Raw genomic sequence first — 14,494 nt, 5'->3', positions numbered from 1 at the left:
TGTACCATAAACGCTATTACTCATTGATTGTAGAAATTGCTACTTAAATACCAGTAATTATTTAGAATTTTAACATGCTGCAGTAGATTTTTACACTTTAAATGCTGTTTTTCTATATATGCAAATAACCTTCTCTAAAGTAAATAATAGAAAGAAACACTTCTAAATCTCCAATACTGTATTTGATCCTAATCTTTTCAATGTCCTGTTACGAAATATATTGCTTTCCACTATTGTATCTAGAAAAAAAAACCTTTTTTGGCTTGGGTTTTAATTTTTTAATCACAAAATAATTTTGTTAATCAACTGAACATGAAGTATTTCTTGAAATTCAGATCAAACAATGAGTTTTTCTTAAATAAACAAAAACAAAAAACAGGATAAATTAAAGATAAATAGCAATAAAAAAACAGCAGAGCAGAGTCTCAAACTGGGTCAAAAGCTCGGTCTTCGGAAGCTAAAACTTTGCAGACATAGGTTATAAATTAGTCTGCAAATAGAACAAGGTGTAAGAATGAGGTCAAGACGAAGAGTTTCTCCTTATCCACCTTATTTATTGTTCAAACCAAGGACATTATTGTAAAAAGGAGACAGAAAGGTCACAAACACTAAGCAACATACCCATAAAAAGAAGAACAAAGTACTGTAAATAAAAAAAATCAGAAAAGTAAGATAAAACTGTTATGAGTTGAGAAGATGCTTTTATGCAGGAAAACCCACTATGAACCTTAAAAAACACTCGTGGGATGAAATAAGGTTTAATGGTGTTGAAAGATATTATAGGACAAAGGATGACACACTTAACAAAAATGGAAAGTACCTTTGTAAGGAGAATTTAAAAATATAGATGTGATAATATAAGAAAAAGCCAAACTATCTTTAACATGAAATATTCCATTAAAAGGCTATGTAATTTAGAGGATGTATTTTGATCTAATAGAAGTAGATTTATTGGTGTCAAAGTAAGCTTAGAATGATAATTTAGATCACAATTTCAGCAAACTTGAAAGAAAACAGTTTATAATTTATACAGATGAAGTTTTCTGATAAAGATAACAAAGAAGTTATATGAATGGCATTTTAAAAAAATATGTTAAAAGAAAGTACAAGAAAACAGTTTAAAAATAGACAAATGTGTCTTAAATTCTGGTTTGGGTATTTGAGGACAGAAATCTTCAATTTTAGCCTGATCAATATGAAAAAAAAAGTTATGATCCATGGCCAGGTTTAAATGAAAGAAAAAGGTTAAACACAGAGCTACCTTGTTTCTACAGTAACGACAATGTTCTCCTGTCATGCTCAATTGGTTAACACCCACAGTTCCAGTGGGATCACGATGGCAGTATTACAAGGTCAGCTCGGAGATTTCGCCTGGCTCAGCATAGACCTGCAGGACTGAGGGCAATGCTGCTCAGCTGACAGGGCTCTTTGCTTGTTCACAGAGCTCTTTCTCGAAGGGGCCCCAGTGCCAGAACCATTCACAAGCCGGGAGCATAAATGACCGAGTTGAGCAGCACATTAAACACTGCATTCTCCAAGAAATATTAAATAAAATAAGAGCATCAACTCTACAGCACAGACAAAATGCCAGGAACAAAAGGCAAAGGTAAAGATCCCTTCTTAAATTCGTATATTTGCGATTAATCTAAAATTTTATTGGAAAATTGACATGCTTACAAATGTAATTTAAAATGTTTAATCATTCCACAAAAGGTAACAAATCGGACAAGAAGTCAAGCACCAAGGTAGAAAAGTTATTTCTGCTCCTAAACTAATAAGAAAGTTATTTGTCCAGCTGTTTTTTCCTGACTCGATTTCCCCTTACCTTGACAGCAACCTCAGAGTCCTAAAGAACAGCCGAAGAAAGGTGATCAGAAAGGAGACGATAACACGAAGCAAGGAGGTAAAGGTCCCAATTGAATTCAGCAAATCAAACGTGTGCCTAAAAAAATGGATTTTTTGAATAAAACTGTTGGGGTTAATTAAATCTCTGTGCAGGACAGCCGAAGGGAGAGAAGCAGTAATTTCAGAGCATTCGTGAAGATGGCTTTGGAGACACTGCTGGGATCTTGTCGTCATAAACGAGACGGTTCTCTGGGAAAACAGGGCTGACCACTCCTTACCCGTCACTGGCCATGAAGCTACAGACTAAACTGATGTGTGGCCCAGCAATAAAGTTCTTCCACAGAGGCGGACAGTAAATCTGATCTCCATCCATCATCTTCTGTTGTCCCCCTCCTGTTACTCTCCATCTCTCTGCCAGGCCCTCCCTTGTCTTCTCTGTCAGACGGGATGCTTAAAACCAGACTCCAGGTTAGAGGAGACCTCAGCTCTAAGTGAGGCAACCCCTCCCACCCTTGTTATCATCGCTGTCAAACAGCAAAAACAACTTTTGTACATGATTATTCAAATAAAAAGCTATTTATCACAGCATTCTGTGTTTATTCTATGTTTACCTTACAGCCAAACACCTCTATAAGTTTAATTAAAAACAAAAAATAAAAACGACAGAACTCAAGTTTCATATAAAATTGTATAAAAAGGATCACAGGGGAACCAGTGTCTTCACATGTACAGGGACAAAACACTGAACCAAAGCAAGTGGTACAATCTTAGAGCAAGATTTACAACACTTATTCCAAGAAAGGGGAATGCAAACCTTTGAAAACATTAAGGCTAAAAGCCATCTTTGATAAGCAACATTGGTGACACTAATACAGATTCTTCCAATCAAACATTCAAATTATAAAATTTGTACAGACTGTGAAATGTTACTTTAATCTCCATACAAAATTAGAGGGATTTTTAACAATTTTTCATTACACAGTACTGTCTAATACCCTGATTTCATTTGTCACTGAAATTTTTTTAAAAAGGTATATTCTTTCTAAATGAAGGCATACAACATGATGAAAATCCCACAAAACAAAAACAAAAAACACAATCAAAACACATACCCATCAACATTTCTAATTCTATCGTTTTTTTATTATTAAATTCAAAAGTAAAATACAAGGGAGAGTGGAATTGCTGCTTTGTAACCTATTTGTGCTCTTTTTATTTCAAAGGAAGACTTTTTCTAGATCTGCTCTCCTAAAAAATGTTATCTTAAAAGAAAAAAATCCTCACATATCTCTTATGGTTAGCAAATCCCCCCCCCCCCCCCCCCAAAAGATTGATAATCAACAACATGTTTTTGTAAAAAAAAAAAAAAAGAAGAAATGTAATGCATCTTGATGCCTTCTTATGTTTTAAGCTCATTCGTCTATGAATGTTTGAAATGTTTTCTGTTATTTTTACAAATATTTTTAGATAATTAATTAATAAGTGTACCATATGAATAGAAAGAGACAAAGCAATCGGATCCCTTTGTTCGGTTGAACTTTGACTGAAATTATATCAAAAGCAGGAGAGGGGAAAACAGGTTAATCTTCCGGTTGGTTTAAAATTGGATAGAAAGCTGTGAAAAGAGAATAATGTAACATCCAGGTATAACCTAATGTTAGAAGGTGTTTGAACCATCAAAACCTGGTTTTTTACTATTTTAAAGGATTCAGGTGGGTGCAGAAACCAAAAACATACCAACAAAGTTTGAATCTAAAGAAACTGACTTCTATTTTAAGTTGGGAAAATAATTTTGAATTAATTTAGAATGCACCATCCAAAGTAAGACTGTAAATGCTTTAGGAACCAGCTGGTTAACTTCTCAATCAAACTATGTCGTTCCACTGGTGAGCAAAAAAACGAAAAACTAAAAACAAAAAAAACTTTGATTCTACAGGGTTCTGTTGGGATCATAAATACATACATGTTTCAAGTTGAAATTACTTTATTGCTTAGTTCTAAGATAATTTAAGATGTATTTAAACTCAAGAATAGGTTTTAAGCTTTGCAAGGGTTGGCAGGAAAAAGGCCCTTCCCTCTAAACAGTGGTGGGAGTATGATGATTTGGGCTTGTTGCATTAACAGAACTTACACTTTACCATAAATGTCTCTATACAACAAGTTTAGGAATTAGATGAGAAACTTTATGTCTGAAAGGTAAAATTTGGCTCATCATCAACAAAAGAAAAGCTGAAAAAGATAAGTGTTGTAATGAAACAGTGTGGCTGGCGATTCGGAGGGCAACATGCAAACAAATGTCTGCAAATTTATATTACATTTTGTAAAGAATAATCTAATTAAAATATTAGACTGGTAATCACTGGCAAGCTATTCAATTAATTTCATTTCATTTCACAATTTCCCAATTTGATTTGATTTACAACTAAAATAACAGTTCATTTTTTCAAACGTTTATTCTAAAACTGGTTTCACATGAACAGTTATTTAAACTGAAAAAAAATAAAATGTAGCTTTCATTAAAACAATTATGAAATCTTTCAATAAAAAAGAACAGAAAAGCATTTTTTTGCCAGACAAAATCAAGAATTGCTTTAAAGTAAATACATTTGTGGATTTGATGAATGGCTATTGCTCTTCTAAGTTCAATTCAATTTTGATGAATTACTTTTTAGAAACACAACTTAAAAAAATATTTTCTAAAGGAATTATTATTAACTAATAATTTACCTAAAGGAAAGAGACTTCCTGAAATCGTTCCTAACTGTGCTTCCAGAAGCTGCTTTCCTTTAATATTTTTTTTTATTTACCACCTCTGACTTTTGCATTTTGTTTAATTTTTTTAAACAAACATTGACCCACAGTAAAACTGTAAGGTGTTTCTTTTATGTAAGTCCAAACAGATAATGAACAATGGTTGAAGAGTCAGAAGAAGCATACTTTTTCTGGTATTTGGTTCGGGTGTAAGCAGTTTAAAAAGTGTAACTAAGTTTGTCCTAAACTCTAAACCTGCTGGGATGAGGGAACATAACCTCTGGAGGACTTCAGCCAAACAGTCTCTCCAGCTTGTCTGTAAAGAAAGGAGCCGCTGATCTCCACTGTGCTGACAGCTATTGATTGTGCCTCACGGTGAGATATCAGTACCCACAACAGGAGAGCTTGATAACTGTGGCTCAGATTCAGAGGGGATGGTGCAGAGACAGAAAAGATGGCACCACATGCTGTCTTCTCATGTATATCAGAACCAGTCCCCCACCAGGCTTGAAGAGGAAATGACCCAGTCAATGTGTAACCCAACTTAAACACTACATGTTGGTTTGTTGACAGGCTGCATGTGTACTCTTGGGTCTGATGGAGGATAAAGTCACAGTGCAGAAGTGGAAAACCTACTTCTCCTCTCTTGATTACTGCTTCCTTCACTCCAGTTTCATCGCTTACTTTCAGAGAAGGAGGCGGTAAAATATCCAGCATCCAAAAGTGACCCAGTGGCTCGTCCAGCTCAGCTCGGACCACTTCTGAACGGTGTGATGGGTGATCTCGTCCTACAGGGAACAGCAAGTTTTTATGAAAATAAGACTTATTCTCAGCAGGTTTTGAGATTTAAAACAGATGGAAATCATGAAGAAATTACCCAAAAATGCAGCAGCAAAACCTAATGGTAGGAGGATTTTTGTTTCATGCTGGGTTTGTAAAGAAATCAGCCCAACAATATAATCTCACCTCATCTTCTTCCATGTAATCCACACTGGAGTTAAACACGGAGCCCAGGTAGGTCAAGTGAAGCATGGCTAAAGCACTGAATGCTATGTTAATCATATACACCCATAGCTCCTACAAATAAACATAAAAACACAACATAAGAAATAACGGTCTACAGCAGGATGAATGAACAGAAATTATTTGAAAAAACACAAATGTATAATCAAACCCTTTTAATAGAAAAGAAAATTAAAACCAAAACGATGTTTGTTTTTTCATAAAATGGATCACTGCTTCCACTTAAGCTTCTCTGTTCTTTGGACTCTGAGCCTGGAAGGATTGTTGATGGAATTGCCCATTTCCCGACTCAATCTGATTCAATTCAATTCACAACTTTATTCATTTCAATTAAAGCGTTTCTTTTCCAAATCTTCTATCTCCAAACCACATTTGCTTATGAAAAGTGATGAATAAAAAACTGTTTTAATCAAAAATGAAACAGAAAAATGTTTGTTGCTACAAACAAAAGAGATGTATAGATCTATGGATTCTATGATTTCTTATATTGCATTTTGAAATTTAAGGTCATGATTAATCCAGCCTTTGATTCTTTAAAATCCAGCCACAATCTGCTCTGCATGTGGGAAATGCCTGCAGCTTCTGCATTTCAGCTGAAGCTCATTGACTGACATAGGATTGAAGGCCCACATGTGTTCTACATTGAACTGCTTATATTATGGTCAGTCATGGGAAAAAGTGAATAAAGAATTAAAATATTGTATTTGTGCTCTGGAAGGAAATGTCAAAAAACATTGAAACAAATAAAAACTGTTGCAAGAAATAAATCTGAGCAAAAAAAAAAAGCAAAGAAAAAAATAAATAAAAAGAAAAGCTTGCAGCGATATTCATCCTGTATAATGTGGATCTAACAGTAAAATATTTCTCCTAAAATGAATTTAGTTGCTGCATTTTCTGTGTCTCTGGCCGTCTTTGTGTGTGTTAACAAAACAGAGAGGCTGTCGATTGCCAAATGTCCATCCTGTGAGTCCCAAGAAGTAGCTTAGGTTGCCATGGTGAGGTCAAGTGCACCACTAACTCTGATTTCCAAAAATGACTGTGACTACTCTTTGATGCAGTTTTGCACACAGGAGCATTGCTCAGCTAAGTGCACATCATTTTAAACTTAAAGGCAATTTAGACATACTTTTATTTTCCTACTACCGGTAATTTTCTGGGAGAAACATTTTGAGAGTCGGATATATTTTCTGCCAATTACGTAAATTTGTAAACAAAAAATGTTTTACTGAGAGAGGTCAAATCTAATTAACTTTTAAAAACATGAATATAAAATAGTAATAAGTATTTTAATCTTTTCCCATGTATATTAAAATGTCTGAACGTTTAGATTGAAATATTTCTTTACAAATTTGTATATTTGGTTTAAAAAGTCAAGAATATGCCCAAAAAAGGTTTAGAACGCTCATTTAACAAACAAACCAGTGATTCTAACATTTGTGCCACATTCCCATGGTGGAATAAATGAGAAATTTTTTATTCATTGGACTGAAAACAAGACTTAGATTGTGTTTTTTTAATACGACAACACAGAATTAAACATGACAGTAAATCTAAAATAAACAGCGTACAAAAATGAAAAGAAATTCTGAAAATAAAATAAAAACAGGATACTTTAAATTAAATAGAATAGAAATATGATGTTAACTAAATGAATTTTATGAATGGAATGTTTTATATATGTATTGTTTATACATACATATTGTATGTAAAAATAGAAGTATGACGTTCGGTGAGATGATTGATCTTTGGAGCTCACATGTTTGGTTAATAGAAAACATAAACAGCTCATATGATTATTTCAGGGACTTAAAAAAGATATAAAGGTCATCAGTCTGTATTCATGTTGGTTTATATTCACGTTTGTATTGAAGTTGCTTCTACCGTTGTTACAACTGCTTCAATCTAGAAGTCCACAGGTTCTCACAACAACCAACAAATTGAACAACATACAAGCTCAGCAAATAAAATTAGATTTAAAAAGTAAAATGTAATGCTGTTTAATTAAAGTAACTAGAATTTGTTTTCTCCAATCATCATTTGATCTTTTTTTTAAAGCATTCACGGTGGTCATTTTCCAGGGCGGCACTGGTTCATTATAAATTCACGTCAGAGTTGTGAGCAGGAGTAAGTTGATGCAGAGTAAGCTTGCCATGACTTCCCATCATGCCTTTGTTCACACTCTCTCCCGCTAACTAACAGCCCCTCACAACCCCAACCTAACATTACCGGTGCAACAAAAGTGGCGAACACTATTGGAGCCATACAGTTTTGAGCCAGATTCTAGCTCGCATGAAAAAAAGAAAAAAAAAAGGTATGCGGATCTATTTGTCTGATTTGTCTTCTCATCAGAATGGTGCAGAGCAGGGAGTTTGTGACCAGTCGATTGTAGCTTCTACATTACTGCTGCAAGCTTTTTCCAACTTCTTTTTTCATCTGCTCCTGATTTACAGCAATTTGAATAAAGAAATACTCAGAAATGCGATTTAAAGTTTGTTTCTTAATATGTGTCCAGATAATTAGAAAAATGCCACAAGAACATGTCAAAAAGTCCAGAAACATGATTTTCATTGGAGTGGGTCTTTAAAGTTGCTTTTACATTTGCTAAAAAGCTCTCATGTTTAAAATAATTTGTGTGAACGTCTCCTTTGTATTGCTTGGAATAAGTTACCTTTTTGTTCTTGTGTTTGCAGCTTGGATAACATTTCTTTGACAGCACACATGCATTAAAGATGACTGCAAGCCTCTTCCGCAATGCTGAAACATAAAAAAATGACCAAAGCATGAGAATGAAGCTAAGTGGAAGAGCTCCTTTCTGAGCCTAAAAGCCAAATTATAGACTGCAGCGAACAGAATGCCCTGTGAAGAAAAGGGATCAGTTCATTCTTACTGCAGAGCTGAGCACTTTCTGCAAATGGAAGGTTCTGTTATGAAATATTTTAAAAATATATTAGAATATCTCCTACCGTGTTCAATGTATGTAATGAACCCCAGAGATATCAGCACTGCCCCGAGAGGAAAACTTAAACCCTGAAATTCATAACAGTTAAAATCACAACAGACACCGTGTGATTAAACAACATGGATGAATTGTGCAGGAGTTTAGAATATGGCTCACATGCAGAAGGGCACAGGCTGCATATGTCAACATGACAGCGGAGAAGGTCCCAAATCTGAGCGCGCTCTTAAAAACATCTGTAACACGACAGTTATTGGTGTGTTTTAGGGATTAATTCATTTTTCAAACAAATGAAGGAATAAACTACAGAACTTACAAGTGTGCAGAAAGCGAGACATGGGCAGATTCCATGACGTCACCACCTCCACCATGGAGCGGGGAAACTCTATGCTGAGCGGCTTGGTGACACTCATGTCCCTACAAAATAAAATACATTTGGATGTGGAAAATATGAATAAATACATTTGTTTGAGTCAGCTCAGAGTACATGTGCACCTCTGACCATTTGAGGTTTTCTTTCTCCTCAGAGAAGCCCGCTCCTGCAAGCGTCGTCGTTGTCTCACTCAAGTAGCCAACAAAATAATTGCTGAAGTGGAAAGACATTGTGTTCTCATATGCCAGCATCCACCTAATAGGAGGACACCAGGAAAGAAGGAAGCAGGGCTGCATTAAAAAGTCATTTAACTGAAAACGAAGTCATTTTTTCACAGGAGGAAAGGACTTACTTAGCCAGCATCCCTCTGTGATGCAACAAAATAGAAAAATAGCTGTTACTGATACTTTACGTTGGAGCAAATGTTTTCTTTTTTGGCCTTGTGGTTTATGTCTCACCAAATTTCTCAAGGTGAGGAAATGTTTAAATGATAGGGTGAGAATGATGTCCTGGTACACATGTAGCTGCACAGGGAGGGGCTGAGGGGGTGACATGAGCACACACATGCAGGTGAAGCTTTTGCACATATGGTCAATGGGAGTGAAACCCAAATGCCATCAACATATCACTCAATGCAAAAACGTATTAAAGATCACAATGGCAATAAAAAAAAAGGAAAGCAAATAATAAAAACATTAAATTTAAGGATTCAAAACAAAATTCTAGAAGCTAAACCGGTGGTCGTTGTTAACTCGGTCCTCAACCGATCCAGTATGGATACCACAGGTCTGATTCGCATATTTGGTTTGGCAAAACTTTTACGTTGGATTCCCTTCCGGCCTCAACCCTCTGTATTTATCTGGGCCGGGGACCAGCACAATGAGACCCCGTCTTGGGCCCCCTCGTGGCTACATTCAGGAAAACAAAAGTAATTTCCAGAAATCAAAAGAAAATGTCAAAAAATTAATCAACATCAGAAACTAGAAAAGCTAGGTATTGTGGAACATCCCTGATTGGATGATGATGTTTGTTCACCTTTTCAACCAGAAGTTACTTGGTATGGCTATATCTTCTGACAGAAAATATTTCTTTACGCTTCTGACCACAGCCACATCAATTTTAAGTTCTGGAAATTACTTCTGTTTTCCAAAAAAAGTTTTTGTACTAAAACATAATGTTTTATTATTTTTGGTTTTGCTATATTAATTATCATTGTGATCTTTCATATGTTTTTGCCTTTAGTGATTTGTTCATGTGATTTGGACTTCAGGGCCACCATAGAAGCATGCAGATGTCTATAATGTCTATAACAAAAAAGTGATGTCACTGACCTGACCTTCCTCCTCTTCTTGCTGTGAAAACACCCATAAAAAATTTTTTATAGAGACAATCCATAGATTTAACACAGACTTTGACTAGTTTTCCCACCTTCTTAACAGCTTGTCTCCATAGACAGGTATGAAATAAGGAAACAGGTAGGGAGCCACACAGTTGGAAATAACCAAGCAGATTTGGCTCTTGATCCAACTGAGTGACACTTTTAAAAGCCATTGAAAGCTCTGCAGGAGAAAAAACACAAAACAAACACCTTACGTCTACATATAGAGTCTATGTCTGCGTTCCTATGAGATACTGAAATACATTTACCAGCTTACGTCCTTCTAGAGCTTCTTTGTAGCTGCTGAAGCTGATCCACGGGCCGAAGATGACAGTGCCCACAAAATAAATGTAGCCCATGAACTCGAGGGGTGAGGGGACACTGGTCACCACACCCCGGTCCAAGTCAAACGCCAGAGAGATGGCCTTCATGGCCACCACCATCTGGGATCCTGGGGGACAACAAATAAAATTTTAAAAAACACTCCACGTATATATAAGAATGCTCAGGCAGAACATTATTTTAGAAAGGATTTTTTTTTTACCTCTCATCTTGTGCCAGTTGGTAGTATCCATCATGTGCAGTTCTCTAAACAATTGAACAAGAGTGATTGCATTTGGCTGAACATAAAAATATGACCTGATACCCAAAAGAGGAGTGTCTTACCCCAGCAGAAGGTAGATGAGCACAGTGATGGAGAGGAAGGTGCCTCGAATGGTGGAATGGCGGCACAGAAAGAGAAAGAGGTAGCACAGAAGGCTGAGCAGCACCACCCAGATCATGTGGAGCTCAAAGAAGAGGTAAAGGGTGTAGAAACCTCCAGCCACCGTGCCCAGATGCTTCACAAAAGCGGGAAGACCTGATGGGGAGAAAGCCGTGCTTGGTTTCTGTCCAAACAGCACAGACCTGACGACAGTAACTGCACTCCTACCAAACATCCAGAGCAGCCGACAAAGCAGGCAGATAACCAGCAGCTGCCACACTTGCTCCAGGCCCTGCTGAGCTGTTGGCAGCAGGCAGCCATGAGTGAGCTCCTGGAAAAACTTCTGCCGGCTGAACACTCCCATCTTTGGAGAGTTGGAGGAAGCAAGATCCCGCTCTTTTTTACAGCAGTAGAGACAGAGCTTGTGTTATTTGCATAGATCAATAAAGCTGAGTGAATTTTGTTGCCGCGGTAAACAAACAGATGCTGTAAGCCCACGGATCTGTAGCTACACTCACTGTCCCAGCATGCAGAGTGACAGCAAGTCTGCAAACAAATCCAGTAACTTCAACCACAAGTGAATCACACTTCACACCATAGCAATTAAAAAGGAGTTAGGAAGAAACAGCGTGTGAAAAAGAGCAACTAAAATATTCATTTAGAGGAAAAAGAATTTTAAATGTTTATATTTGCATGCATTAATCATTTTGGGAAATTACAGCCCCTTTCCAAATTAGAATTTCATGGAATATTTATTTCCAGAATTCCATTCGATATATTAAACTAGATTCAGGGCCCACTGTTTAATTGATTTCAAGTATTTTTTCAATTTGACATAAATTGGAGTTTCATCTTATAAAAAACAAGATTTCAAAAAATCCCAATAATGTGAAGAAATCACCATTTATTTCCAAGTTTTTGCAAAAAGATGAAGACAGATTATGATCACATCAAATCTGTCAAAATACAGTATTTTCTACATGACATGTCCATCTTAAATCCTCCAGTAGTCTGGGAAGAGGCCAGGTCCTGCTGGAAGATGAAATCTGCATCTCCATCCAGATCCTCAGCAGAAGGAATCATGAAGTCCTCTGGAACATTCTGATAGACTGTTGCAGGGATTTTGGATTGGACTGCTCCTCACCAGTCTCCCTCCAAACCTTTTTGGACCTTCATTCCCAAATGACAGACACACTTTATTTTCATCAGAAAACAGGAGCTTGGACCACCGGCCAACACTTCAGTCCTCCCTCTTCTTGGCCCAGTTGAGATGTTTCCTCTGTTGGTCCAGGCTCAGAAGTGGCTTGACTCGAGGAACCCGACAGTTGTAGTCCATCTCCTGAATGCGTCTGAAAGTGGTGGTTTTTGAAGCTCTTCCTCCATTCCATTCTTTCTGGATGTCTGCAGCTTCTTGAATCGTGTCCTTCTGATAATCAGCTGAAGCTCACAGTTGTCTCTTTTGCTGGTGCATCTTCTCCAGCCGCATTTTGATTTTCCATTTGTCTTTCCACTGATCTGCTTTGGACACAGCGGTCTGTAAACAGCCAGCCTTCTTAGCTAAGAACTTTTGTGGCTTACCCAGACTACAGAGGGAATCAGTAGTCTGAAACAACACTAAACAACATTTTACAAACACTTGTTTTTTTTAAGGAAATGAACTGAAGCAGGGGGCTCCTGGATAGTTATCACATCTGAAGTTTTCACCATATTGAACCAAACTGAGACAATAGAACCAATCTGATCAAATTTAATGACATCTGTGGAACCTGTGCATGGGCTTTGAGTGTAGTAGATGATTAGTTGGTGAAACTTAGTTTAAACCATTCATGCCCTGCAAAATGTTGGCAGATTTCTCCACAGTATTCTAACTTTCTGAAAACTTTTATCCATGGGTTTCATGAGCTTGAATTTATGTAAAAACAAATAAATACTTGAAATCAGTCAAAGAGTGGGTAGTAACTATATTCTATGAATGTTTTTTTTCGAAACTGAGTTAGGGAAAGCAATACACTTTTGGATGATATTCTGATTTTTGGAAAGGGTTTGTGAAAATTGATCCCAAGACCTTCAGAAATCTTTTTATAACCCTTCATGTAAGGAGAAATGTCAGAATCAGGGTTCACTTTAAATGTTTGAATTCAAAAGGATGTTTAGTTATTTAGTCCCCAGTTGGATCTCCGCTGATTTAAATGAGTGCATAGGAAGCCTGCAGGTCAGTATTAAAACGAGGTCCAGATGCATCTTTATGCATGTAACTGAACTCTAATGTATGCTTGTCTCCGCATTGCAGTCGTCCAGCAGGAGTTGACTCACAGCCGCAGCTTTAACACTGCTGTGTGTTTTTTGGGAGGCGCGAGCCCCGGAAATAAAACCTCTTAAATGTCGCCGGAGCGTCTGCGGTGTTCGCTGCTCTCTGCCTCTTTAGCCCTCTTGGTTTGGAGATGCTCGGCAGCTGTTACCCAGCGTCCCCCGCTTCCATCACCACAGACGACCCCTGTACCTTTTCCGGGGTTAAACTTACCCGTTCAGAGCATTAGCAGAAGCCTTTTCCTTTGGGTTCTTATCCCCTTCAACGTCACCCCCGCCCCGAGTCCGCGTTTGGCCGTTTAAACACTGTCGGTGCAGAGGAATATCTGGAGAACTTCCATTGATACCGCATCAGGACCACTGGCTGACCATCAATGATGGCACGCGAGGACACATCGACCAATCAGAAGATTCGTTATATGGATGCCAGCCAATCAGAGCTCAGAATAGAGTTTATGAGAAGGTCCCCAACTCCAATCCGTTGTTTTGCTATGGCTACTGGCTTAGTTTGGACCAATAGGATGTGTACAGCGTGCATCTGGATTAAAAAAAATGTTTGTGCGGCAAGAGGTCAGAGGAAACCCCCTTTTTCGCATGTATCCACCATATATATATACATTTAATAAGATACAGAATTAAAAACTATATTTTCCAGGAAAACAAAGCTACTCAAAACTGGAAGAGATTTCATATTTTTTTAATGTGATGAAGGCCTTGTTTCCTACATTTCTCTCCTGACATCACCTGCTCAGGTTCTTCATGTCATCAGCCTTAAAGTGAGATATTTTAGAACATAAACAGTAAAATAAATGAACACTTGCTTTACAAAAAGACCAAACATTTCAGTCTCCATTACAAAAAACTATAAGAAATATCAGCTTGGAAAAAAAAACTTGTTTCTTCTTTTTTCCCCCTTCAGTTCTAATAAAAATAAATTTTTGGTAAAAGGACAATGTTAGGAAATCCTATGTGTCTTTTAGCTTGATATTAAAAACTAAAAAGGCAACCCAATTTAACATCAATTCAACCTTAGTCTTGTTGGCTTTCTAGCCCCATATGGTGGCAAAAAATATTGCAAATTATATAAAAAAAACGTAGTTGAAAGTTTAAAATGAAACACAAAATTTAGCAAACAGTTTTTTTCTTAAATGTAAACCT

The 14,494-nt window shown here is 37.0% G+C and overlaps 1 protein-coding gene across 3 annotated transcripts; it reads right to left on the bottom strand.

The window, feature by feature from the left end:
* Positions 1 to 533: 533 nt before the first annotated feature.
* LOC101170431 (porcupine O-acyltransferase) lies at positions 534 to 13,712 on the bottom strand. 3 transcript variants are annotated; one of them, XM_011477474.4, is made up of 15 exons: positions 13,551 to 13,712; positions 11,258 to 11,425; positions 10,993 to 11,185; positions 10,871 to 10,914; positions 10,596 to 10,777; positions 10,377 to 10,507; positions 10,280 to 10,300; positions 9,301 to 9,315; positions 9,078 to 9,203; positions 8,892 to 8,992; positions 8,735 to 8,811; positions 8,583 to 8,646; positions 8,288 to 8,373; positions 5,563 to 5,673; positions 534 to 5,384 (listed from the first exon to the last, which is right to left on the bottom strand). In XM_011477474.4, exons 2-15 carry the CDS (start codon positions 11,391 to 11,393, stop codon positions 5,283 to 5,285), a joined length of 1,389 nt encoding a protein of 462 aa, XP_011475776.1. In that variant the 5' UTR covers positions 11,394 to 11,425; positions 13,551 to 13,712; the 3' UTR covers positions 534 to 5,282. The 3 variants fall into 3 exon arrangements, 2 of the variants coding, with proteins under 2 accessions (XP_011475776.1, XP_004070991.1); XM_004070943.5 differs by lacking the exon at positions 9,301 to 9,315; XR_013657208.1 differs by lacking the exon at positions 8,288 to 8,373 and having other exon boundaries at positions 5,246 to 5,384.
* Positions 13,713 to 14,494: the final 782 nt, after the last annotated feature.

Source organism: Oryzias latipes, chromosome 7 (genome assembly GCF_053564925.1).
Source record: "Oryzias latipes strain Hd-rR chromosome 7, Olatipes_Hd-rR_3.1".
NCBI classification, from domain to species: Eukaryota; Metazoa; Chordata; class Actinopteri; order Beloniformes; family Adrianichthyidae; genus Oryzias; species Oryzias latipes.
The sequence above is the reverse complement of the archived record's forward strand: the minus strand, read 5'-3'. Positions and strand labels throughout refer to the sequence as shown.